This window comes from Argiope bruennichi, chromosome 6, assembly GCF_947563725.1.
Source record: "Argiope bruennichi chromosome 6, qqArgBrue1.1, whole genome shotgun sequence".
In the NCBI taxonomy this organism is placed as follows: Eukaryota; Metazoa; Arthropoda; class Arachnida; order Araneae; family Araneidae; genus Argiope; species Argiope bruennichi.
The window spans coordinates 99,338,227-99,363,989 of NC_079156.1; the positions used below are offsets into that span (position 1 = coordinate 99,338,227).

General features: G+C 29.0%; 1 protein-coding gene across 3 annotated transcripts in view; it reads left to right on the top strand.

Moving 5' to 3' along the window:
- The window catches only part of LOC129971623 (optomotor-blind protein-like), a 149,014-nt gene extending 142,323 nt beyond the window's left edge, over positions 1-6,691 (top strand). For all 3 annotated transcript variants that reach the window (XM_056085566.1, XM_056085569.1, XM_056085567.1), the window contains exon 7: positions 4,346-6,691. In XM_056085566.1, coding sequence (XP_055941541.1) covers positions 4,346-5,292 — 947 coding nt within the window. In that variant the 3' untranslated portion in view covers positions 5,293-6,691. The remainder of the gene's footprint in view (positions 1-4,345) is intronic.
- The last annotated feature ends 19,072 nt before the right edge of the window (positions 6,692-25,763 follow it).

Below are 25,763 nucleotides of genomic sequence, written 5' to 3' on the forward strand. Positions count from 1 at the left end.
ATAATCGAATATTAAGAATAACAATTTCAATCTCATTCAAATACTTTAATAAAAATCTACATTCCTTGATCTGCTATATAAACAGACTTACTCCCTCATTAAAATGTCTTAAAATCTTTCTTCTAGGATAAAGTTTTAGAAATATAACATTTTATTTCAAAACATACAATAATCCTAAAATGAATCTCCACAGATTTCTGAGAACTTTTAACATATCTTTTTTTATTCATCTGTTTATCTTGCCATCCATAAATTTATGTTTATTATCAGTAATTAGTAATTATATATTTTTAAGTAATTATTCTATGAATAGTTTTACGAATTCTTTAATATTGAACATCGAATGTCAATTAATGTGATCTCCGAATTCTCCACTAATTATAAAAAATGTCGCTGGATGAATGAATGAATGAATCGTGGCATCACATTCGAACACCACGAACTCTTCCATCCCGAGAACTAATTAAAAGAAGTAACCATAAAATCTATTCTTATTCTTAAAAATAAAAGAAAGAACAACTTTTCAGAATATACAGCAGCAGCAGCAAGCATTCAGACCTTCTTAAGCCCACATCCGCTAAGCAAGACCGCTTCCATTCTCTGCTGCTAAATTTTTCGAAGAAGAATGAACGATTTTTTTCCCGCTCTTTCTTCTCTCTATCATTCTTTCTTTATTTCTCTTTCTTTAAGGATTATTATTTCATCCGCGCGTCGCGTCTCAATTGCTTAAATGGTTTTATGGAAGAGAAGCTATCTTTAAGATTTTTAATTGAGTTTCCTCTGTAGGCCCGTATTCCTAATAGGAGGGGTAGCAATAACAGTAGTAATAATTCAATAAAAAAATGGGAGAAGTAGGAAGGAAAATTAAAATGCATCCAGCAATTTCGGCTGGCCGCATGGTTGTTCATCCTAATCCCTTGGCGACGAATATTAATTAAGGTAGACTATTCTTGGCGGATTTTTTTTTCTAGTCACCAAATGAAGGTGTTTTTGCGTATTCTTTAATTCACATCTACCGAATGTGAATCCGCTTTGGCGTAATTGGTGTCTTATTTAAACTTGGGATTAATTACTCCATTAATTTTAGAAAATTAGCAATGGCTTCGCGGATCAAGAACAATGCTCTCGCTTCTTCTTCTTCTCTTTAATTTTTGTTTTTTAAAAAGAAAAAAAAATTATCGTCTTGTGGTGAACTAAGATTTAATTCTTTTTGTAATTCTAATTGCAAACATACTGGTATTGGATATTTCTGCTATTAAATTAAAAGATTTATATTGGAAGTTTGGATTTCAAAATATGAATGTTTATTTATTTTATTCTCGTAAAATAAGTTTATTGAACTGTGGAAATAATTGTTGCTCTAAAGAAGAAAAATTGTGCATTTTTAATTAGAATACTGCTAATTCTTCTCAAAAAATGATAAAGATATTTTGAATTAAATCTTAATTCTTTTTTGCAACTTTACACTCACGGGTGCATATAATGTAATTTATACTGAGAAAACATAGAAATTTTTGTCAAGAGATGAAACATTATGTGGTATGTAATAATGCAAAAACTGATTTTAAACGCAATGAAATATATTAAAAAAGATATATTGTCTTTGAAATTCGCCCTAATGCATTGTGATGATTATTATATAATTTTAAATGTAAGTGCAAATTCTTTGAGATGATTGTTATATAATTTTAAATGCAAGTACAAATTCTTTGGGATGATTATTATATAATTTTAAATGTAAGTACAAATTTTTTGGAATCATTATTATATAATTTTAAATATAAATACACATTCTTATTACGTGTTTGATATCCTGATAATTTTTAGAAATACGAATTTGATCTTACGAATTTCTTGGTTGAAAACTTGAGTTTTAACTGTTTAGTTGCCAAGAGACGAATTCCATAGGATTATTAAATGAATATCCATTTTCAATTAATACAAATCCGTGATGAGTATGTTTTATATATTTTTTGCGAACATATTTCACTAACTTTTCTATCGATTTCTTTTTTTCTTTCTAATTATAAAAAAATTGCATCAGGTGAGAAAAAAAAGAAAAGGGAGTGAATTTGATATCTTTAATAATATTATATTCCTCATCTAAACTCTGAAATTCTAAATAAATATAAACTGATAAATATATTTATTAAATTCTTAACTAAATATAAACCAATGCACACATTTTATTTAATTCTGAATTAAATATAATTTGACAAATATATATCGTTATCTAAAACCTTTTAGGAAACAAAAAGATCATTTCCTTTTTTAAAAATCAATCATAATTCATTTTAAAAAAAGTTTCGATTGATCATTTATCCCATTCCTGAATTTCTTTAATAATATCTTTTGTTTGAAAAAATATTTTTGATAGAATATTTTTATTTTATATATTCTTATGGAATAAGTCTTTTTAAAGCATTTAAAATAAGTTTCGTAGTATTAATAAGGCTTTACAAGTACTTAGATTTCAATAAAATAGCAAAGAAAGTGGTTGTGTGTATAAGAACAATTAATTTTCCTTTTACAGAAATTTCGAATTTATAGCCTTGTTCTTTTAACAACACTTTTTCAGTTTAACAATTTTTTTTTCCAAACCATACCTTAATCTTTAAAAGAACCATTTCAATTTTTCTGTACAATTACCAAGAATTCATTACTCTTCAACCGTTAACTAATACTCATTCTGGGAGAAAAAGGACCAAAAATACGAGAAAAGCACTTTGTACAAATGATAACACGATAAAAGTGGTCGTGGCCATAGTAGCCGTAGTTTTAAAAATGAGAGAGAGAAAAAAAAGAGAGAGAGAGAGAACCACCCTTTACAATTCTTAATTCCAAATGACATCGAACATGTTCGCCCTGAATCGTTTGCCGTCCCTATAAAATGACTAGGCGTGGCTCAACCACTCAACTCAACTCTATTTTTTCCCCTCTTTTTTCCATTCTTTTCATACCTATCAAGTTTATGGTGGCCATTTTGGACATTCATTTTTTAAGGAATCTGTCGCTGGCCAAAAGATATATGATGCACATTGTAGCTTTTTATTATAGTCAATAGCTACAGGCTGAGTTCTTTGTTTCTGGAAAATGGATTGAAACAAAGCTAGAAGTTGTTGGTAGGATTTATTAGATTTCCGATTATTTCTATCCTATTTCGAATGAGAGAAAAAAAAAAATGCAATCTTGTAAGCTTGGTGTTAGTGAATGGGTGTTCTTTTAGAATAATGTTAGGCTTAGTTTTCTATGTTGCTTTATTAATGGCATACGTGATCTTGTCACAGTTGTTTAATACATTCAAGATGATTTGCACTGAATGTATGTTCCGGATAAACATTTCAAAAAAAAATCTTTATTATTTCTAGTAGCAACTGAATAGAATACCTTTTTAAGAAGGTTGATCCCTCCTTATTTTGTTTTATTCCTTGTGGAAATTTAAGATCATAACTAGTAGGTTTAAATTTAAGCATCAGTTTATGAGTTGTTTTATTGATGGCATATGTGATTTTGTTATAGTATGTTACTGTATTCAAGTTATTTTTTTCAAGGATAAACGTTTCTAAAATCATTTTTCTAGATATAACTCAATGAAAGCCTTTTTGGTGTTATTTTTTTCGTTACTTTTCTATTCATGTTTTGAAGATTCGAGATCGTACTTAGTAAAAATTGTGCAATAAAGCTAGAATTATGATTTTGTACTGTGTTATGGATGGAGCACGGATAGTATAATAATGAATAATTATATTCTACTATTTTAACACTGAAATATTATTTTTTAAATATATGTAAAAATCCTTATTCTTTCCAGTGAAAACTTAAAAGGAAACATTTTTATTGACATTTATTCCTTTATTATATATATTTTATAAAACATTCAGATATACATACTCGATGCTTGGTAGTCTAAGGAATTTTATTAAAAATTTCTTGAGTAATATTCGTTAAATGTGGAAGATTTAATACTCGCGTAATTTTAAGAAAATGATAGCATGTTTTATATATTGCATCAACTATGCTTGCTTGATATGATTTCTATTTTTTTTTTCAATATTTATCTAAGTTTAAGCCTCAGTACAAACTTTTCATAAATCTATATTTAATCTTCTCGTGCACAATTGTAAATGATTTTTGATGAATGAATTATTATTGAAAATATGCAAGTATTATTATGTGTTGTTCGTCATAGAAAATCTATCATTGAATCTAACTGAAAAATTAAAAGTGATGCTATTATTATTAAAATAATTTTACGTTAATCAAAATGAAAGAAGTCAAAACATTTATTTGATCTTTTATCAGTAAATAGATCAATATTAATTATTACTTTTGATTTTTTTTCCAGATTTGCTGTCTAGAGAGGAAAGAAGAGAAAACGGTTGTACAAGAGACGACAGTGGCGATGATAGCATGGAGAAACCTCTGTCATCCCTCAATCCTCTAGACCACAATGGATCTTCAAGAGACTACAAGGACAATGGTTTGGATAGCATGACAGGACTGCCAAAATCCGTGCAACCAAATGTGACCGTGGGACCTGGCATGCCGCATCCCCACCTTCTGCCGTACTTATACCCACCAGCCCTGTACTCTTCAAGTATGAACCATTTACCTCTTTCGCAACTTTTCCTCCCTGGAGCAACATGTGCCTCAGGCCCCAGTCATCCCTTACCTCTGTCACTCTTCACTTCCAGTGGACATCCATCCCCAGCATTCTCGGCTTCGCATCTGGCTCAGAGTTCGTTGAGTTCCTCCTCACAAGGAGTTGGATCTCTTCCCAGCATGGGCCATAATCTCTTGCTGAATGCTCAACTGGCCTTCGCGGCTGGTCACTCCATGTTCCATGGATATCCACCACCACATTCACTAGACGGCGCCCTCCCTTCCAGTGCAGCGGGCAATGGAGGTCTTCTAGCAACGGCTGGAACAGTTGGTAGTAAAGTAAAACCACACAGGTTTTCACCTTATCCTTTACCATTAACTACAATGACCAGTACCACGCCAGCGACGCCACTTACAGTTCCAACCGAAGTGGTCAGGTCACCACTATCTACATCACCTTACGACGGTTCGTCAGGAAGCCTCGCTCCTCACCTAAATCATAATTCCCTAAACAAACTTGGTGCTGTGTCGCCACATGGTTCCGAGTGCGGTAGCTCGGATGGCTCAGTCGGACCATCATCAGTGTCTTCTTCTAGTGACTTGAAGAACATAGAGAACATGGTGAATGGTCTCGAGAGACAACAAGAACAATTAGCGGCCGAAACTTTGACGAGGCTAACAGAAAAGTAGAACTTAACGACGCATTTCATTTCAGAGAGAAAAGTCAAAATCATGTCTTCATCAGGGGACATTGCAATTAGTCAACTTTACCGGAGTAAAATCGACTGAAAGGCCAGTTGACTTCGTCTTCAGTTGGAGCCTGAGAATCAAGGTTGTTTTCGTGCAAGAATTTTTGCTTCGAGTAGCCAGTGATATGTAACTCTGTACATTGTAATTCATGACTGTTTCCCCCCTCTTTTTTCCTATTTGTACAGCGATAGAGTTTTGCTTCCAAACCAAAGACAACTAAAATTACAAACTTTGCATTTCCTTGAAGCTATGAAACGTATTCTTCAATACGTTGTGGTTTATAGCTGACTTGAGTGGCTTCATTAAGATTTTTCGGGATGTGTACAGTTACCGAAGTCCCATGGCGATCCTTCGCTATCAACTTGACACTTCACTGCGGTATTGAACAGCTTTACGTTTGTATTTTTTTAAGTACTTTGACAGTGGAATCTCCGCCGTAAAGCTCATCTTGGGTAATTTGCATGAGTGTAGCTGATAACTTGTACATTTTTATGGGTTCAGTAAAAAGGATCAACTTTAGAGTGAACCCACAAAATTTTTTTTTTCAAAATGTAGAAAATATTATTTAATTATCATTATAAAATTATATCTCAAAGTATTTCGAATTGTAAGGTTTTATTATCTGTTCTGGCACGGCTGTGTACGCCGACCGTAACATCAAAAGTGATGTGAAAAGTGTATATTCTGTATTCATTGGCAATAAACTTTGTTTTGTAAATATTAGTTTGAAAATAGAGATAAATAAAAATTAATTTGATTTCGTTTTTAAATTATCATAATAAATATGTAGAAATGTAAATGAAAAGCCGTTAATAAAATTATTGCCAATTGATTAAAAAGCGTCATTTGTGATGATTTAATTAATTCAAAATAAAAAAAAAGGAAGTTACATTTATAGTTATTTAAAAATTATAAAGTGACATTACAATTTAAACCATTAAAGTTTCCTATTTACATTAAGTAAACATTATTTCTATGAAATGATTAAGACTATTTGTTTAATCAAATTCCATAAATTTTGAATATTACTGTATTAGTTTACATTAAAATTCTCATATGATTTTTTTGAAGATGTATTAGAGAATTCTTTTTGAAACTTTCTGATTTCTTTAACTTAATTTAAATGAATTTAAGTGAATATTGTTAGGTATTTTATTTTTTACTATCCTCCCTTATCTAAAGCTGTAACAAAATGCCAAAGAGGCATTCATATGACCAGAGCCCAAAAAATACGTTATAGCACTACTATTTATGAATTTTCTGTATTATAGCAGTAGCTGTATATGTTGTAAGGTTTCTTTTGTGGTGTTGCATTAAAGATTGAGTGTTCTATATTTAATTATAGTCGTCTCTATTCTTTCATGTTTATAAAACACATTCTATATTACAAATTACTGTCAAGAATTTGCTTATCAGAATATACACAAATGTTAAAGTCCAGAAACAGTAAAAATAAGAAGAAAAATAAAGATAAGAAGTAATTAAGATAAGAATTCTGAGATAATTAAATAACTATTTATTCCAATACTACATCCGGCTTAGGATATAATGTATAATTACTAATTTTTGGAATATTCGTCATAAAACAGAATGTGGATTTTCAGTTGAAACGAGATATCTTGCTTCCCAGAAATAATTTAAAGACATTTGTCCTTCCCATAAGTTTTTCGAAAAATAATAGTTTGTATTGTTCTTCAAAAGACGCAATTATTCTCATAGATATGCAACTGGTTTTTATTAAATGCCAAATCTTTCAGTAGATGTTCAACAAATTTCCTATAAAATGAAAATTAATGAGAGAAAAAATCTTTATACCTGACGATTTCATATAAAAAATTCGCATATATAGCCAATTCTAAAAAAAACGAAAATTGAATCGAGTGTTCTTATTTTATTTTATTTCCAATTAATTTGCATAGGAAATACACTCGATTTGTTGTGAGGTAAGGAGGTATAAGAGATTTAATTAAAATCGTATTTTTAAAAAAAATTTAGATCATTTTATTGAGAAATAATCAAAATCCTTCTTATGAGACCAGAAACAATAACAAATTGATGAAAATCGTGACAGAAGCTTTTTTAAAAATCCTTTGTGATGATTTATTGAATGCCAAAGTTTTCAACTAATGTTTGATAACTTTCCAGTAAATGAAATTAAAATTTACAAAATAAATCGAAATTTAGCATATTTCCAGTTTTATATCTGATGATTTCATTAAAAAAATCACAGCTCCAATAATAATTAAATAAAAGATTTAAGGAGATTTCTTTACAGTGGTGGCTTACTCTTCATTTAACAGATCAATAGCTGTAGGGGAAGATGAGGTGGAAGGTCAGAGATTGTCCACTTTGTGGCTGGGGGTCAACCGCCTTGACGAGAATGTCAGTTCGGTGAATCGGCCAGTGTTATGAACAGGTTATGATTAAGACAGCAGTAGGCCACAACAAATCCTGTTGATATTGCTTCGTTCAGTGGTGGTGGGCTGTGCACAAGAAGAAGAATTAAATAAAAGTTAAATCGAGTTTTTATTTCATATTTTATATACAATGAATGAACACAGGTAATGTAGACAATTAATTATGAAAACAGAAAAGATGAGATTTTGTATTAAAATCTATTTTTTTAGTGAATTTAATTTCTTTTTACTGAAAACTCGGCATTTTTCTCCTTAGGACAAAAATAATAGCAAAACGGCAAAGATGCATGACATAATCGTTCTTATAGATCTTCTACTGCTATCCATTGTTCGTCAAGATTTTCAGATGAGGTTCGATAATTTCCTAGTAATTAGAATTAAATTTGTCGAAATGAATAAGAGTTCAATTTATTTTCAGTCATCACACCTATCGCCTTCATGACAAAAAGAAAAAAAAATCGGTTATTTAGTTATCACTGCTTGAGTAAAAATTGAAATTCTTATCTTTTTTTTTTTTATTTTCAGCTTATTAGCATTGGAAATATATGCAATTTTTTGTGAAATCAAAAAGTATATTAAATTCTGATTTTCAAAGAATTTAAGATACTTTTGCCGAGAACTTCATAGGAGTTCAGATGCTTTTACCGAGAACTTCATTCGAGTTTCATCATAAAAGGACTTAAATAATGACCAAAAAGACACACATTTGTAACATAGGCTTTCTCATAGATATTCCACTGTGGCCTCTCGTGCGCCAAAGTTTTCAACTACCATTTGATAATTTCCTAGTGATAAAATTCGCAAAATGAATCACAATTCAATTTACTGCTGTTCTACATATCAGCCAATTTCATAAAAAATTGAAGTGTAAAATTGACCAGTACTAATTAGTAAATTAGTCAATTGACTAATTCGAATATTCTTGACCTTTAGACGGAATTTTTTATATAAAAACTATTATTAAAAAGAAAATAGGAATATTTATTTTATTTAGAATTAAAAAATGTACATTCTTTTAAATCAGACAAATTCACTAATTTTTAAAAATAAATAAACACATACAAATGGCACCAAAGGCATTTTGATTTTAACTAATTTAGGATCTAGAAAGAAGTAAAATTCGATAATAACATTTGGAAGGACAGGCCTATTAAAATCGATTATAACAAATTGATTTCTGTAAAATTTAACTTTTAAATGCCTTAAGTTTAAAATTTGATACCGGACTTTTAAATAGAATAGTACAGTTGTAATTGGTTTGTTTCTAATATTTGGCTGTATGTATATTACAATTGCATAAGTTTCTTATGAACAAAACTTTAAAAAATAAACGTCAGCTGACAAAATTGTTCAAATAATATGATATTTTGTTTCCCCACCTTATTGAACGAATGATATATTTTTAGAAAAAGTTTAGCTGAATAAATCTTTGACGCATTTCCTTTTTCCGAAAAATAAAAATACTTTTAAGGTAGATGAGTATTTTATTTTTACTATAATATAATTATTTTTTAACAAGGGCTTGTTTTGGTTGAAGAAAATCTTGCTATTTTTTTGAGAAACAATTTTGATATTTCATGCTAAAATATACTAAAATAAGTATTGCGATTCTTTAAATTATTTTTCTCTTTATCTGGCTATTGCATTGAACACATTTATATATATATATATATATATATATATATATATATATATATATATATATATATATATATATATATATATATATATATATATATATATATATATATATATATATATATATATATATATATATATATATATTAAAATTTAATTTGGAAAACCAGCCTTCTAAGAGTTAATAATATCGATGAAGGGAGAATCTTAGTGCTATTACTATTACTTAAAAAAATTTGATAACTTACTTACTAAACTTACAAAAAAATTTGATGTCTCTAAAATTCAGATCTCTTGCAAGAGATTCAGCCCCATTATAGTTCAGCAACGGATTGTAAAACCCTCCGCGTTTTTGCGCATGCGTTAGGATGGGTTTAGTTTTTCAAAATAGGGGTGAAAGAAAAGACGAAAAGAGGCGATGTTTACATTTACTAGTATGTAATAGGGAAAATCCAAGGTCAAAGAGAATACCAGAAATGCACTCATCGTTATCCTTAATGAGATGGAGTCGTCGAAATGTGGTCGTCTCAGAATCTGTTGACGAACTATACAAGAAATACGTTACGAATACAAGAAATAAGGTTCTGTCAAGTCTAGCAATAATAGTTAAAAGGAGATTTCTATAATAACTGATATAAGGAATTAATTGCGACAAAATTCAACAATTGTCATTTGAAACAAAGTATTATAGAAAGTATAAGAAACTATTCTAAGACATTGGTACCTGTAAAATCTAATAAGAAAAGTCATATTAGGAAACTATACAATTTCATAAGAAATCGTTCCTGAATGGTTAAAGCTTCAAAAATCGTACATAAAAAATTATTTATCTATATTTTGAGTTAAAGATTGCTGAAGCTTCACCTCAATTAAAATTCTTGTATTCTCAAGACCAAAGTAAGCAACATAAATACAAGATGATAAATTTCATACGATTCTTCATTTGTTCAGGGACAAATATAAATAAGAAAAATTTCATAATCCAAATCATCAGGAAAAATTTTTAGACAACTTTTATGATTTTAAAGCTCAAAGATAGAATTTTTATATGCTGGGCTTACCGAATGAGAATACATAAAATATTAACTCGTAACTGGAAACATGAATTTCCTAACGTAGCCTGAAACATGGAATCAAAATTATTCTATTGCTATTTTTCTTTTCTGTCTTTTGTAAACAGCATTAGAATTTATTTTGGAAACACAATGCATTCTGGAAATCACGTAGTTATCAAAAATAATAAAAATATTAATATTAAAAATGTTAAATGTTGGGAAGATGTTATAAGAAAAACCTAAACAATCTTTTAATGAGTATTTACTTCGTTTAGATGTTACGGAATTACACTAATATTAATAATTGTTAGAATTTGACCCAAAAAAAAAAGGAAGAATAAAATATTTTAAGAAGTTTTATTATGTTAAGAATATTTATTTATTGGTTTTGCGTCATTCAAATTATAAAAGCAGTTTCAGAGACAAAGTCAATGACACCATAGATAATAATAAAATTTTGAGAAAGAATATCTCGGTTATAAGCGAATGTTCAAATTTAGACTTTTGTCAACATATTGTTGAAAAATCAACTTGAAAATACTGAGGAGATGATTGTATTCAAGGACAAAATACCACGTGATAATCAGAGCTAATGAACAACGCGGAGTCATTTTGACTCTTGTCTGTTACGGGTTAAAATCCTTTCATCAATTAAATTTCTAATAATTATATGAAAATCCGTTTCACTTATTAAAAAGCTTAAATATAAATTAGGAATTATATGAAAAATTAAAAGGCATATCTTGAACAGCAAAATCAAGATGCGCGATAAAGAAAATCAAAACAAAGAAATGATATTCCACAATCGGGCAAAGGTTTATATCTAATATATTCCCCCGCCGCCATTTAGACATTGAGCTATTATATAAATCTGTTCCCGTATTTCTTCTTTCTGATTTATCTTCTTTATGTATATATATATATATATATATATATATATATATATATATATATATATATATATATATATATATATATCCCATTCGGATCCATCCGATTGCTATCCAAATTTTATTTACCTCACGGCTGCAAAAAAATGAGGATTTCAGTGTCATTTCTTACGGGATTCAGAGTCATGTGGGTATTTTTGGCAATGAAGCGACAGATTCTGCCGCTAAATCTGCGTCATCCATTCCGACACAAGGACTCCTATGTTGCAATGCTAAAAGGTCCTTTGAAAATTACATTTATTTTTCTTGACATGAAAGATGAGATCTGCGAATCCACTACAAACTACATTCTGCAAAATTTACCATTGGTTTGTGGCATATTCTACTTTTACGTATGATAGCATTCTATTTGTTTAGCCTGCTTATAAGACATATTCTCTTCAAACTCAAGTCTCTCATCTTTAATGATAATGTTCCGATATGTCTCACACGCCATGCTGATTTTCCTATTTATAACTCGATCGAATACCCATCTTTTAATTTCTCATAGTGATTATTATTTTTTTCATTTATTATCTTTAATTTTCCAGAATTTAGGGGTTAAGAAATACCATCTAAATATATATATTTTTTTAAATAAGGTTGTTTGCTTTTTATTTTTATTCAGCACTTTTTTTGATTTATTATTTCGTTTTTTTTTTTTTTGTTTTGTTTTTCATGAATGCTCTCATATGTCTTATACGGTATGTAGATTTTACTGGTCATTACATTTTGATCTAATATCTATCTTTATTTTCATCGGGTTCAAGTATTTTTTCCCACTCATCTTTTGCTTTTTTTTTTTTTTTTTTTTTTTTTTTTACTTTTATAAAACTTAGTGCCAAAGAAGTATCATCCAAAGATTTTAAACTTTTTCAAGGGCTCTTTAATTTTTTAAATTTTTTTTTATCAGGTCCGTTTTTTTTTATTCATTGTTCTTTACATAATTTAGTAAGTGAGAAATACTATAGAAATATTTTTTTAGAGTTTTTAAAGATTATTCGCCCTTTTTTTTTAATTTTAATTCCACTTTTTTCTTATAATTGTTCCAATGTGTTAAAATAACAATGTCCAATTGTTAAATGTGTCTTTTATTGATTTTTTTAATCAAATTTTTAGAAGATTTCAATGTAATAATACTTTCTTTTAGTGCCACTGTATCTGAATTTCGACAAATGTGGAATTCAATTTAGTCTCTTCAATGTCTCTTGTGTTAAGACTTCAAAAGAAAAAAAACCTATCCTGATATAATGGAAACTCGCCAATATATTGGAATTTTTTTCTTCAATAAATTTAAGAAAAATACCCAATAACTAATAAATACAGTTCAAATTGTAGAAAGCGGCATTTGTATAAGACTGTAATTGAAGAGCATTTATTAAGAATGCTAAAGATTCTGGAGAACGACATTAGTTTTCCAGGCAGATGAAATAAACTGATTTTATTCTGTAAAAATGATGACATTCAATTAATTACTTCATAAAAACGTTTTTATATTAAATATGGTTATAACTCGTGTATTCAAAGATTCAAGCACAGCATTCCATTGTGAAAAAAAGGGCTTCCAAAAAATATTTGCAAAAATATTTAATTTAAATTTCTTTTATTACAATTCAAATTAATAATACATATTAGCGCAAAAAAAAATTATTATAAAGTTTCTGAAGAAGAAATTACAAAATTATATACAACGAGTACTATACTTGGATAATAAAAAAATATATATTAAAAGAAATAAAGGATTTTCTGAGTTTTTAACTCAGATAAAAAAAATAATTCATATTATTTTTTATTTTATCTTTAAAAGGCTTTTTGCAGGAAATTTTTCATAAAATAATAAAATTTAACTTCAAAGTTCTATTTTTAAATTTAAAGCTAATCGAAAAAAAATATTGAAAATTTTCTGTATTAAATTGGGAAATTTTCTGTATTAATTTTGGAAAACAATTTTTTTTTTTTTTTTTTTTTTTTTTTTACATTTCTGCCCATACAGTTGTTCTACCTATAATTTGCTACATAGCTCAATCGGTGCGTAGTTCGTAGACATTTCGTAGACATTATGTATTATGAAATGAAAAAAATACTGTTAATTTTGCTTGTATAAATATAATTTTTTAATTGTTTTTAAACTTTTTATGTAAAATAATGACAAGGATAATAAAATAGGAAAAAGAAATTGCAATATGCAAATAATATTTTTATTTAATCACGTGATTTTGCAATGTGAAAATTAAATTTTAAAAAATTGCTTCCTTTAGGCATTAACTCCAAAACAGAATAAAATAAAGATTTAAAAAAAATATTTAAAAAAAAAATGAAATCTACGATCGCAAATTTCAAGTTATCATGTGACAACATTATTATTTTTAAGCCATCATTTGTCTTAATTAATTTGAGTCATTAACCAGTTTAAACCGGCTTTGAAACAATCACGAGACTATCGGTCTCTCTCTCTCTCTCTCTCTTTCTCTCTCTCTCTCTCTCTCTATATATATATATATATATATATATATATATGACTTTGGAGCTTAGCCGATTTTGAGATGAAATAGCAGCTATGATGTCATAGTTCCACGTCAACCTTTTAAAACCGCATCTGCTGTCAAAGAAGCATACATAATAATAATGCAATACTGGTAAAAGCAGGTAAAAAAATATATGCGATTAAAAGATGATGATGAAAATTGCCATTTATGCTTTATTCATTGCCTACGCCATTTTGAGTTTCAATATTCATTGCGATTTCGAGCTTCAATACCCCCTAACCAAAACAACATCATGTTCTCACATTATAAAAAAAAAAAATGTTTTTTTGGGTAATAACTCAGGAACATGATTTTCATTTCCGTTTTTATTTTGTAGCATACACGCTTCTTTATTTTCATGCCCAATAAAATGAAACTGACCGATTTTATTAAATTAATAATTTTCATTCGTATCAAATAATGTGAATTCTTTAAAAAAATAAATTCCATAATAATAGTTTAATAGTCAGTAAAGCCAATATTCTTCTTCCAATCCAATCATCCAATAAAGTCAGAGGCGGCTAGTATACGATAAATTAATAATAGCTTAACAATGAAAAGAAAATGACGAAAATACTTGATAGTCTATAATATTAAATATATACACTCTCTTATAAATGACTTCTTCACATTCAAACACAAAAATTTTCATATATTTAAATTAATGACATCTCTGAATATTAATACATATTATGGTCATTGTAAAACAAAACTTTTCTGAATAACAATTGAAAATTGCAAAAAGATGTACTAATATATAATGAAGAAATTTAGCATCATTAAAAAGTAATTCAATTAACAAGAAATCGAATGAATTGAAGAAAAGGAATTTAATTAACAAAAAAAAAATTTTAGCTTTAAAAATTTTTAAAAAAATTAATATTGACCACATTTTTTGGAATTAAATCGAAATTTACAAACATATCTAAAAAAACAATTAAAAAGTTGAGATAATTAGTCAAAAAGAAAACGATTAGAATCGAAAAAATTTTTAATGTTGGAAATCATTATTATTTTCGAAACCAATGCATAGTGACAGACATATTCCATATAAAATGGAATGGTTATTTGCAATATGCAGGAATGTAATATGATTAATTGTCTAAAATTTTTAGAAATGAGTTTTAATTATCATTCTTGCAGTTCGTATACGTAATGCAATCATGTTTTCATTTATTTATTTATTCATTACTATTATTTAGTGTGAAAGAAAATTATTTTTGAACACCAACTATTCAAAAAGAAACTTTGAGCCAAAAGTGGTAGTTTTTTGCTCAACATCTGCCTTGTAGAGCAATGGATTTGTCCATTACATATCATATTGCATTCTGTACTAGATTTGCATTTCATAGTTTGTAAAAATATGGTAAAAAAAAAAAACACATTAAAAACATTACTACGCTAAAAATTCGGAGAAAAAAAATATAGAATATGTCTAAATATCTACAATTTAAAACACTCGGAAAAATTTCGTTTTCAAAAAGAGGCAGAACAAAAAAAAAAAAAAAAAAAAAGTTTCTTTATCTCTCCATCTTCTTAGGGGTGGCCGGGATCTTGGGAAGACAGGCGCCTATTGCAAAACAATGATCGGCACATCTCAAAAGACACCTTGCGGTGTACGCGGACAGGTGGTTGTAGACGATAGACAGCATTGTCTCACGATTTCGGGATATACGATGACATGCCGATATCCCAACGGGTGGGCCCGGGACGTCGCATACCATCATCCCCCTTTGCCCCTAATTGGACGTCTTTTTCGTGCAGCTAATGTCCGCTGTTGATGTGTGGAGTCTTCACAGCTATCTCAGTAAGCATAAATTGAAGTGGAATCTGCAAGAGTAAGAATTTTCAGTCCATTATGAGAGAGAGCACGAGATTAGATATCAGTGGTTTGAAATCTGTGGCACTTAAATATTTCTTGAGTATAAAGCCGCCGCTTTTTTCTGAGTAATATGGTAGTCTTGATAAGTCAAACAGATTAACCTTAATACTGCGTTAGGTGGAAGATAAAAAATGTTGTCCACTTCTTTAAGCATAAATTCATTGCCTATTTACTTTACTAATATATTTCTTACGTGCTGTTTTTATCACTATCTCGAGTACAAAATACTCAAAGAAAAAAAGTGTTATAATCGCTAAAAAATTTGACTTCAAGATTTTGACGAATCTCTACGTACAAGTCCAAAAAATAAATTCTTTGTTGAAATGCTTTTTCTTTTAGTTTTTTTATGCTAAAATCCTAAAGATTTGGCAAATCTAAAATACTTGAAATAATATTGGCGATTTTTTTTTGTACAAACCTTTGTAGCACAAAGGGGCGGAACTTTAGAATTTATTAGATGTAAGTAATGGTACAATGTCGGCGGATAGTTTAACAAATTGCGTTGATGTAAGGTTTCAAAAATATTTTGTACTTATGACATGGTGGCGTGGCTACAGCGGACGTGGCTATAGTGGACACATAAGATTTCGTGGTCAGAGCGGACACTCCGAAACTCATCGTGGTTAGAGCGGACACATTTTCCCCCCATCTTAGAACAGATAAAGGGTGCAGATAAATAAGTAAATAAATACTTTTCAAAATCAGAAATATAATTTAAAACAGTATTTTAAATGGCAAATCTCTTTCACGTGGGATAACGTTTTTTTTTTCTTTTTTTTTTTTCCTATTTTTTTTTTTTACCAAAATTTTCTGTTTTTACACTCGATTATCGAATTACAAGGATAAATACATTTTTGCCAATCAAATTTAATTATTTATATTATATTATAGTGCGAATGCATTTTAAACATAGCAAAATGTAATAAAAATAAAAACTTTCAGCGAAATATTTAAAAATTAATAGTAAGTAACAGTATAATGAAGGGTATGAACGAATTTCAGGTATTTTGTGGAAAACTGAATTTTAGAGTCAAATAAATATTAGAACAGGTGCCATTGCCATAAAATTAATTAGTTTCATTAATGTGAGTAAAAATAAATACTAGAAGTAAAATATATAAAACAGACACGAGTAAATAAAAGAAATAAACACAAGTAAATAAATATTAACTAACCTTTATTATAAAGGCATAAATATCATTTACCATAGAATTTAGTCCAAACTAGTTACAAAACTTAAAGATTTTAGACATTTTTCTAAATTGTTTGATGTTTCGAATTCTTTTTAGGATGTTTTCAATTCTTTCATCCAATTTTACATATGCTTTTTCCCTTTTTATTCCAGGGTCTCTAACTCTCTGAATTTCAAATTAAAAGACAATTTTTGTGTTTCTTCTTTTAGTATTTTAACTAATAAGTGGACATTAGGCTGGTTTCTGCTAGTGATTGCATTTAATTTGGAATTTCACCCTTCAACAGAATTATTTGTCCTATGATGCTGTCCATATACATTCCATAGTTTAATGGGTATATTTGAAGAAAGGCCTTCTCTCTCAAAAATATCGGCTTATCTCTACAGCAGGTGCAAAGCTCGAAACTACACAATAGATGACATATGGCTGATTAGGGAAACAACACAATGCGTGCAAAAATGTCCGCTCTGCCCACCCAGCTCCTCTCACGTGTCCGCTGTAGCCACTGTCCGCTCTGACCACGTCCGCTCTGGCCACGTAACCTATGACATTATACTTTCAAAATACACCTCTAAGTGATTTTATCTCAAATAAAAAAGTAAACAAATTTTGGGTGTAAATAAAAAAAAAGTTAACTATCATTTTTAGCTTTTTAGACTGATAGAAAGATTCGTCATTTATTCCATTTTTATTTCCTATCTATCTAAAAAGGCCTTTTAGATTTTTTTTTAATTTTCTCTCTTGTAAAGCAATTTTCTTTACAATAAACTCTTTCTATTCAAACCATAAATATCTAGATAATATGATGCTCCTAAATATCTTAATGTATTAGCAAATTTAATAATTATCTTAATAAATTAGCAGATTAGTGTCTCAGTTATTGATTTGCTTTTTTTACTCTCAGAGTTTTTTAATATTTTTCTGGCAAGATACGAAGTTTTGCTGTTTTTAAGAAAGCTTTTTTTTCTTCTCCCCAACAAGAAGCATATAAAAGCTTCATAATAACTATCTCGGTTGTATACACTATTATTTAACTAGACTTATTTCATACTAAATTTTGTAGCTCATTTTCCATACTTTTTCAGACGTAAGAACTTTTGAATCTTTGTACACTTGTATATGTTGGATGACAATACAGTGTATTAAAATTTTCAGAACTTAATTATCGTTTGGCCGATTAATTTATCTAAATTTTAATTCTAAATCAGAAAATCTGAATTGATTTTGTGAAATAACTTATTTTTTTAACCATATTTATATTTAAAATTATTAGGAAAACCAAACAATCGATTTCCCATCCTATCCACGAATAAGATTTCACCAATTTTTATTTCAAATAAAAATTCATGAATGTCATCGGTTGTCGTCTGTCCCCTTTCATTCTAATTTAAAAATAATGAAATCCCAAAAATATTTCTTCTCTATATAATCTCTATGGGAGGGGAAAAAACCACGAACTCTCCAGCCTTAGTCATTGTACCAATATTGCCGATATTACTTCACAAGAAAGTTTATGACCCCCTAGAAAAGTATTAACCAACTATAGTTTCAAGAAATGTCACAAAATAAAACTTTTATCAGGGTCTCCTACCTCAACAATTAGAAAGACTCCGCCAATTTTTTAAAATTAAACTCGCCTTAATGTAAACAAAGTAAACTGATCAGAATACCCTAAATTTATTGGACTGGTATAATTTAAAATTGCATCTTCATTACTATTACACATTGTAATTAATTTGGTATGGGATTTTGTGACTACAAGTGTAGTTTTGTGTCAAATTTTTGTTTCAGTGGGTTCAGAAAAACGTATCCGAAACACAAATTCGATTTTCAGATACTATCAATGCGTACCAGGGATTAATCGCCAAATAACTCGCCAAGGATGACACGGTAAACTGATATGATGACATTCAGTAAAACTGATAAATTCAAACCAAAAGTTAATAATTCGTAACTATTATACGCTAATGCCATGTAAGGCGATCTCCTGCATGACAAGTTTATTAGAATGGACGTGAGAATGTTTTAGAGGCTTATGGTTTTTACTTGCTATATTATGAAAATGTTTAAAATAATATTAAATATCTAATATAATACAAGGAGGCAAACTTTGGGCCATTTTCATGAAAATTCATATTGTTTAGCATTTTTAATAGGTTACTTAGACATATATTTTTCTTGCTATTAATACCATTAATCATCGGTATTCAATCCAGCGATATTGAAATACCATGAAAGCCCAAGATATCTTAATAAATGAGAAGATTCAGTGTATCAGCTATTTCTTTGCTTGTTTTCTCAACGATTTTTAATACTATGCCGGAAAGGTACATAGTCTTGTTGTTTTTAAGAGACTGAAAAGTGAAATACAATCTCACTCGAAAACTGCAGCATTTTCAATTAATGTCAGAGACTAAAAGTGCGTTTCTCCCGGCAAGTCTCATATATATCTGCTGTGTCTCTTTTATATGTATTTTTTTTCACTCTATCTCTTATGAGGGCAGAAAGTGAGGACGAAACTTTCGATACGAAAGTGCATATGCATTACCAACTATCGACCTTTTTTTTTTTTTTTTCCAGCGCGCATTAAAAGAGTTCCACTCTAAAGGGAGACCTTTGATTGTTTTCAGATGCTCGTCTCCAGACGTAAAACTAAAAACTCTTACGTAAAAAAAAAGAAAAAAAATTACTAAAAAAAGAGAGATGGAAAAGAAAAGAAAATTACAGAAGCCATCGAAGTGGATTCCACCGATGCAGAGTAATGAAAATAACGAATAAGAGAGAGAAAGAAGGAGAAGAAAGAAGTAGAAAGAAAAAAAAAGAAATAATAATAATAAAGAAAATAAAGAAAAGTAAAAAAAAAAAAATTACTTCGAAAGTGAAATCATTCACTTACTCCGCAAAAGAGAAGTTCGAAATGAAAATCGGGAGCAAGGCAAATGATTTTGGAACGCCTTTTTGCCCTTAAAACTGATTAAAATCCATGGAAAAGTGGGAGGAGGATGGGGGTGGAGAGGGAGGAGGGATGAAGACGGATGAGGGGGAGGGAGGGAGGGAGGGAGGAAAAACTAGAAAAGAAAAGAGAGGAGAATGAGAGGTAATAGGAGACGAAAAGTTTCCCTAATTCTTTTCTTTATTCTGCATTTTTGCAGGGAAATAACTTGTTAAATTGAGTGGCTGCATATGATTAGTGGCACACGTTGAACTAAAAGCCCAGAATCTTAAGAAGTGTCTTTAAATCATTAAGGAAGAGTGAAATATGGCAGAGAAGCCGAAACTTGATCGTTAAATTGAGTTTTTATTTCTACCTTTTTCATTTATTTATTTTTTTTCCTTGATACGGGGGAGAGATTTAATATTTATTCCATTCATTTTTGTTTCTTGTTACTTGGCTCCAGAGGGTTGTTTCTGCCTTTACCAAATGAGAAATTCGTAAGTAATTTGCTTCTTTGGAAATTGGTTTCTTTTAGAATTTTTTTTATATATATATATCAGAGTAGTTGAGGATTGTTTTAAGTAGATTCGTCTAGTGGGCGCTACTTAAAACCGTTCCTCAACTAATTAACTATCCTTGGTAAATGGAGTAACAGGAAATTGGATATGGAAAAGTTCTGACATATTTCTACCTTCGTACGTTAACGCTTGCATTTTAATCAGTAAGTTATTAAATTGTGTGTGGTGAAATTTAAAAGTTAAAAGATAAAAGAATGTCGTTATTTTTGAGATGCATTATAGAATAATTAATAGGAAAACTTTTCAGAACTTCCTCTCTTCGTATAAAAAATTTGTATTTGCGTTGCATAGTACTAAAAAATGAGTAGCCTCCGCTCTTGAAGTATTATTTTAATCGATTTTGAAGGAGTTAGTTAGTATTTTTTTTTTTTTGAAAAAGTTTCAAATATGACTCTGTTGTCTCTCATTAGACAAAATGAAGTTTTTTATAGTTGCTTCATTATTTATGAAATCATAATGGTTTTCATTTTGAATTTCAACATAAAGAGACACAAGGCACCTTTCTTGTTTGTACTATTTACCTTTTTCATAATTAATTATATCAAGTAATGAATTGAAGAAGTCTTTATTTTTTTAGAGCTTTAGTGATCTAAACTATAATGTTTAAAAAAAATCGTGAATCCGCTGAAATTAAAATAATATTTCTTTTTAAAAACTGACATATTATCAAGAATCGTAGACTTAAAAAAAAATTATTTAGCTTGTTGAAAAAAGTGAAGGTATTTTTTATTAACAATATTTACTTTATACTGAATTAATTATATCAGGTACCGAACGGAAAAAAACATCTATTTTTCAGAGAGTTGGTTATTTAATTTCGCGAATTGGGTTATTTATTTAATTTTCGCGAATTGGGGTAATTAAAATAACATTTCTTTTTAAAAACTGACATATTATGATGAATCATAGATGCTTTTTTAATTGAATAGCTTGTTAAGTAATTAAATATATATATATATATGTTTTCAAGTTTTGACAAAATATTTTTGTTACAAGTTTTAGAAAAACGATATGAAAGAATAAGAATTTAATTAATAAATAATTAATTAGAATGATTTTCTTAACTTCCCTTTTCTAAATAAAAAATGCATTTTTGCATAATAGGAAATGGAATTCATTCTAAAAGTAGCATTTTTTTATTGATTTCGACAGAGAAATTCTTTTTATTTTTGTGAAAGCATTAAAATATGTCTCAGTTTCAAAAGTGATTTAAATACTCATTATTATTTAACAAGGGGAGGGCACGGGGTTGAAATCTGAGATCGGGATGAGATTTAGTATAATGATAGTATACATTTAGAATGTTCATTCATGAAAATATTAAAACGCAATGGGCAGTCAATTTCGAGAAAATGGTCTTCAAACTCTTGGTAAAGCTTATATACTGATAACTTGACTCACGCCCTGATGAACCCGATGGCATGGTTGTCTAGGTAACTGTCTCGTATGCAAAAGTTCAAGGTTGGCTAGAATTTTTTTCTTTTTTAATAACTTTTATTCAATTAAAAAGTTACAAATACTCTTAATTAATATATTTTTAATTTTTTTCATCCATAATAAATATTTATTATCGAAATACGTGATAATAAAATTAAAATTTGAAAAGAAAAAATTATAAATACAAATTGAAACAAAATAAAATTATTTAAATTTAATTAACTAGTTGCAGATAGTTTTAATTAATAAGCTACTTATTTTTATGCAAGGACAAATGTTTTTTTTCTTTTAATACATAATTGTAATTTAATATTTAAAAAATAGTAATAAATATAACATAAATGGTGATAATTATTAATTATAAATACTCACATCGTAAAAAAAATTATTCAATATTTCTAAAAAATTATCCAATATACATTTACTTTCGATTATATACAAGAACCAATATAGTAAAAACATTGGAAACAAAATATATTTCGACATCTTGCACAACTGAAAAATGATGATTGTCCACAACAGCAAGGTTTCTTTAAGAGATGCATGGGGAAACAAATTTCATTGATATTTAAAAATATCTCTCTTTCATCAGAAAGTTGGGCAGCGTACCATGGATACCTTATAATCTTATTAAAAATTGATGATGACAATTGATGGTGTACAATTGATTGAATTTTTACACTATCTTCGCAAGAATTTATTTCTTGATCATGTTTGAATGACAGCTGATAATTCGTGTTCCTGCGAAATGTTGTATTAACAATCGCTTTATGCGACAATCAATATGAGGTGGTGCACCATCCTGCATGAAAATAATGCCTTGAAGGTCTCAATGCTGTAGAAGAGTTGGCATTACAAAATCCCTCAGTATATCATCATATCGTGGTCCTGTAACAGAACAGGTTTGGATTCCATTTGAAGTTATCTCTTCAAAGAAATACGGTCTAATGATAAAGGTAGCTGTAAAACCACATCATGCTGCCACTTTTTCAGGATGCAAGGGTTGTTCCTGGATAACGTGAGGGTTTTCCTCTGCCCAAATTCGACAGTTGTGGGTGTTAACTTGCTCATTGAGGCAAAAGTGGGCCTCATCACTCCACAAAATGTTCCATGGCCAAGTGGAAGAAACTGAAGTACAAAAGTTTTACGGACTTCTAAGTCTCCATCCTGCAACAGGTGTACAGACTTGATTTTGTATGGATAAAAATGCAAAATCTGCTGTTCGGTTTTTCGTATAGTTGAATACGACATATCCAGAATGCTGGAAACAACTGGCAAACTCACACTATTATGCGGCGACTGACTGCTGGCTTCAACGAGCTTTGTCGCAACATTTTCGACGCTGGAAGACAGGATTTTTTTTTCAGTCTTCTACCTGGAAGAATGCCAAGTTGCCCAGTTTTTCCGAATTTCTGCATCATCTTGCATAGCGCACTTAGAGACATTGGACCTTTTCATATCTGCTTCATACGACGAGAGAGCTACAATGTAGTTTCGTTGGTTCCGGTAGAACAATTTCACTAGTAGCGCCTTTTCTTGCAACGTAGGCGTGACAAACTAATATTCGTGCAGAATCCGCCTTCTTTTTATCCAAAGAAAAATGGTACTAGACATGCCCTGTAACGCAAATTATGTTTCACATTTTTAATATATGCAAATAAATCATTTGTGTTACAGTGCCATCTATTGGTGAATTTTGTACTAATTTTTTAAAAAATAAATAAATGTAAAGAGCATTATCTGAATAATCAGCAGTTCAAATTTTATCTTATTTGGACCAACAGAACGCATTTTAGATCCCTCTGAAGTGGGTGACTTATTTCTTGCTAACCTTGTATTTACTTGCTGATGAGATAGTTAATCAAATTTGTAGTAAATGAAAAAAGATCATTTTGAGCCAGTTACATTTTTTTTCAAAAAGTTAATATTAGCGTTCGCAGATGTTTTTAAATATTGGTAGCAAATTATGGAAACTACAAACATTTTCGACACAATTTTAGAGTAACCATTGTTTAAAATACAGGCAGAAAAATAGTAAAATTTAATCATTCAATTAATTACCGTTATAAATACAAATGGTTTAGTAATGAATGTATAGATGCTAAGACACAACGTGATTACAGAAATTTAGATTTTTTATTGGCCACTTATTTAGTTCTAACAAGAAAAAGAAAAACCTAAGAAATTATCATCGGTAGTTTTGAATCTTATTAAAAAAGAAAAAAAAAAAATTAAGACATTATATATATTTCACTAAAAATTGCACAGTTGCATAAAATGCATATTTTACAATATGCATTTTAAAAAAAAGCAGCGAAAAAATTGTAATATAAAACGCGAAACTCAATAATCTCATTTCACATTCCAAAATATAGAATGAATATAAAAATTCTTAGTTTCAAGCGTTTTAGTAAATTCCATTGTGACCCTTATATAGGATCCGAATTTTGGTTGATACCTGAATTTTATATCACAAAACTTGTACTAGTTTATTGTCCTTATGATGAAACATTCATATTTGGGCAAAAAATAGTACCATATATTTAATTACTTAACAGAACTTTTTAACTCATCCAGATCCTTATTGCATCGGCAAGCGATCTTTATAAATTGTTACCGGATTTGAGTATCAATCATTTCACTAATAGGTCAAAATTATCACTAAATATCCATATTTGGGGATAAAAATAGAACAATTTATTTAATTACTTTATAGCATTATTTAATTAATACAAATACTTATTATTCGTCTAGCGATCCTTATCAATTGTAACTCGATTTGAATATCTATCATTTTACTAATTTATCATAATTATCATTAAACATTCATATTTGAGGATAAAAATAGTACAATTCTTAATAGTACCATTTAATTAATGCAAATCCTTATTATTTGTCTAGCGATCCTTATAAGTTGTTATTAGATTTAAATATATATCATTTTACTAGTTTATCATAATTATAGGGGTATAGGGGTAGCGCGTCTTCCCCGTGATCTGTGCGTCCTGAGTTGGAGTCCCGGTTCAGGCATGGTTGTTCTCTTCCTTGTGTTCTCTCTGCGAGGTGCGTGAATGAGCCCCCCTATAAAAAGGGGTTGTGCAAGCGAGTGTGTGTGTGCTATCTTCATTTGAGCTAGAAGTCAGACTTTTGCCTTCGGGTGCTCAAGGGTCTTTACTCTCAGAAGCTACTGCGTAAAAATTTGGCTTAAAATAGCCACACGACAAAAAAAAGAAAAAAAAAATCATAATTATTATTGAACATCCATATTTGAGTATAAAAATAGTTCCATTTATTTAATTACTTAACACTAAAAATGAACATTTTGAATATATATATATATATATATATATATATATATATATATATATATATATATATATATATATATATGAATCCAATCCAAAAAATATGAATGCCAGTGATAAATAATGACTATATGCATGCCATTATTTACCACTTAGCTTCCCTATTTGGATGTGAAAATAAGATTATTTATTTAATTACTCCTTGGTATGCTTTAATATATGAAAATAACAAATGAATTATTTATTAAATTATTTGAGATCCTATTAAATGCCAATTTTTTCAGATAAAAGGTAACTACAGCCAATTTGCATAATTTTAGAGAAATTCGATTGGCACATTGCATGCCAAATGCTCCCATTATTTACCACTAAATCTTCATATTTGGAAGTGAAAATACTATTATTTATTTAATAACTTCTTAGTATGTATTAATATTTGAAAATAACAATTCAACTATTTATTAAATTATTTCAGATCTTTTTAAATGTCAGTGTTTTCAGATGAAAAGACAAGTAC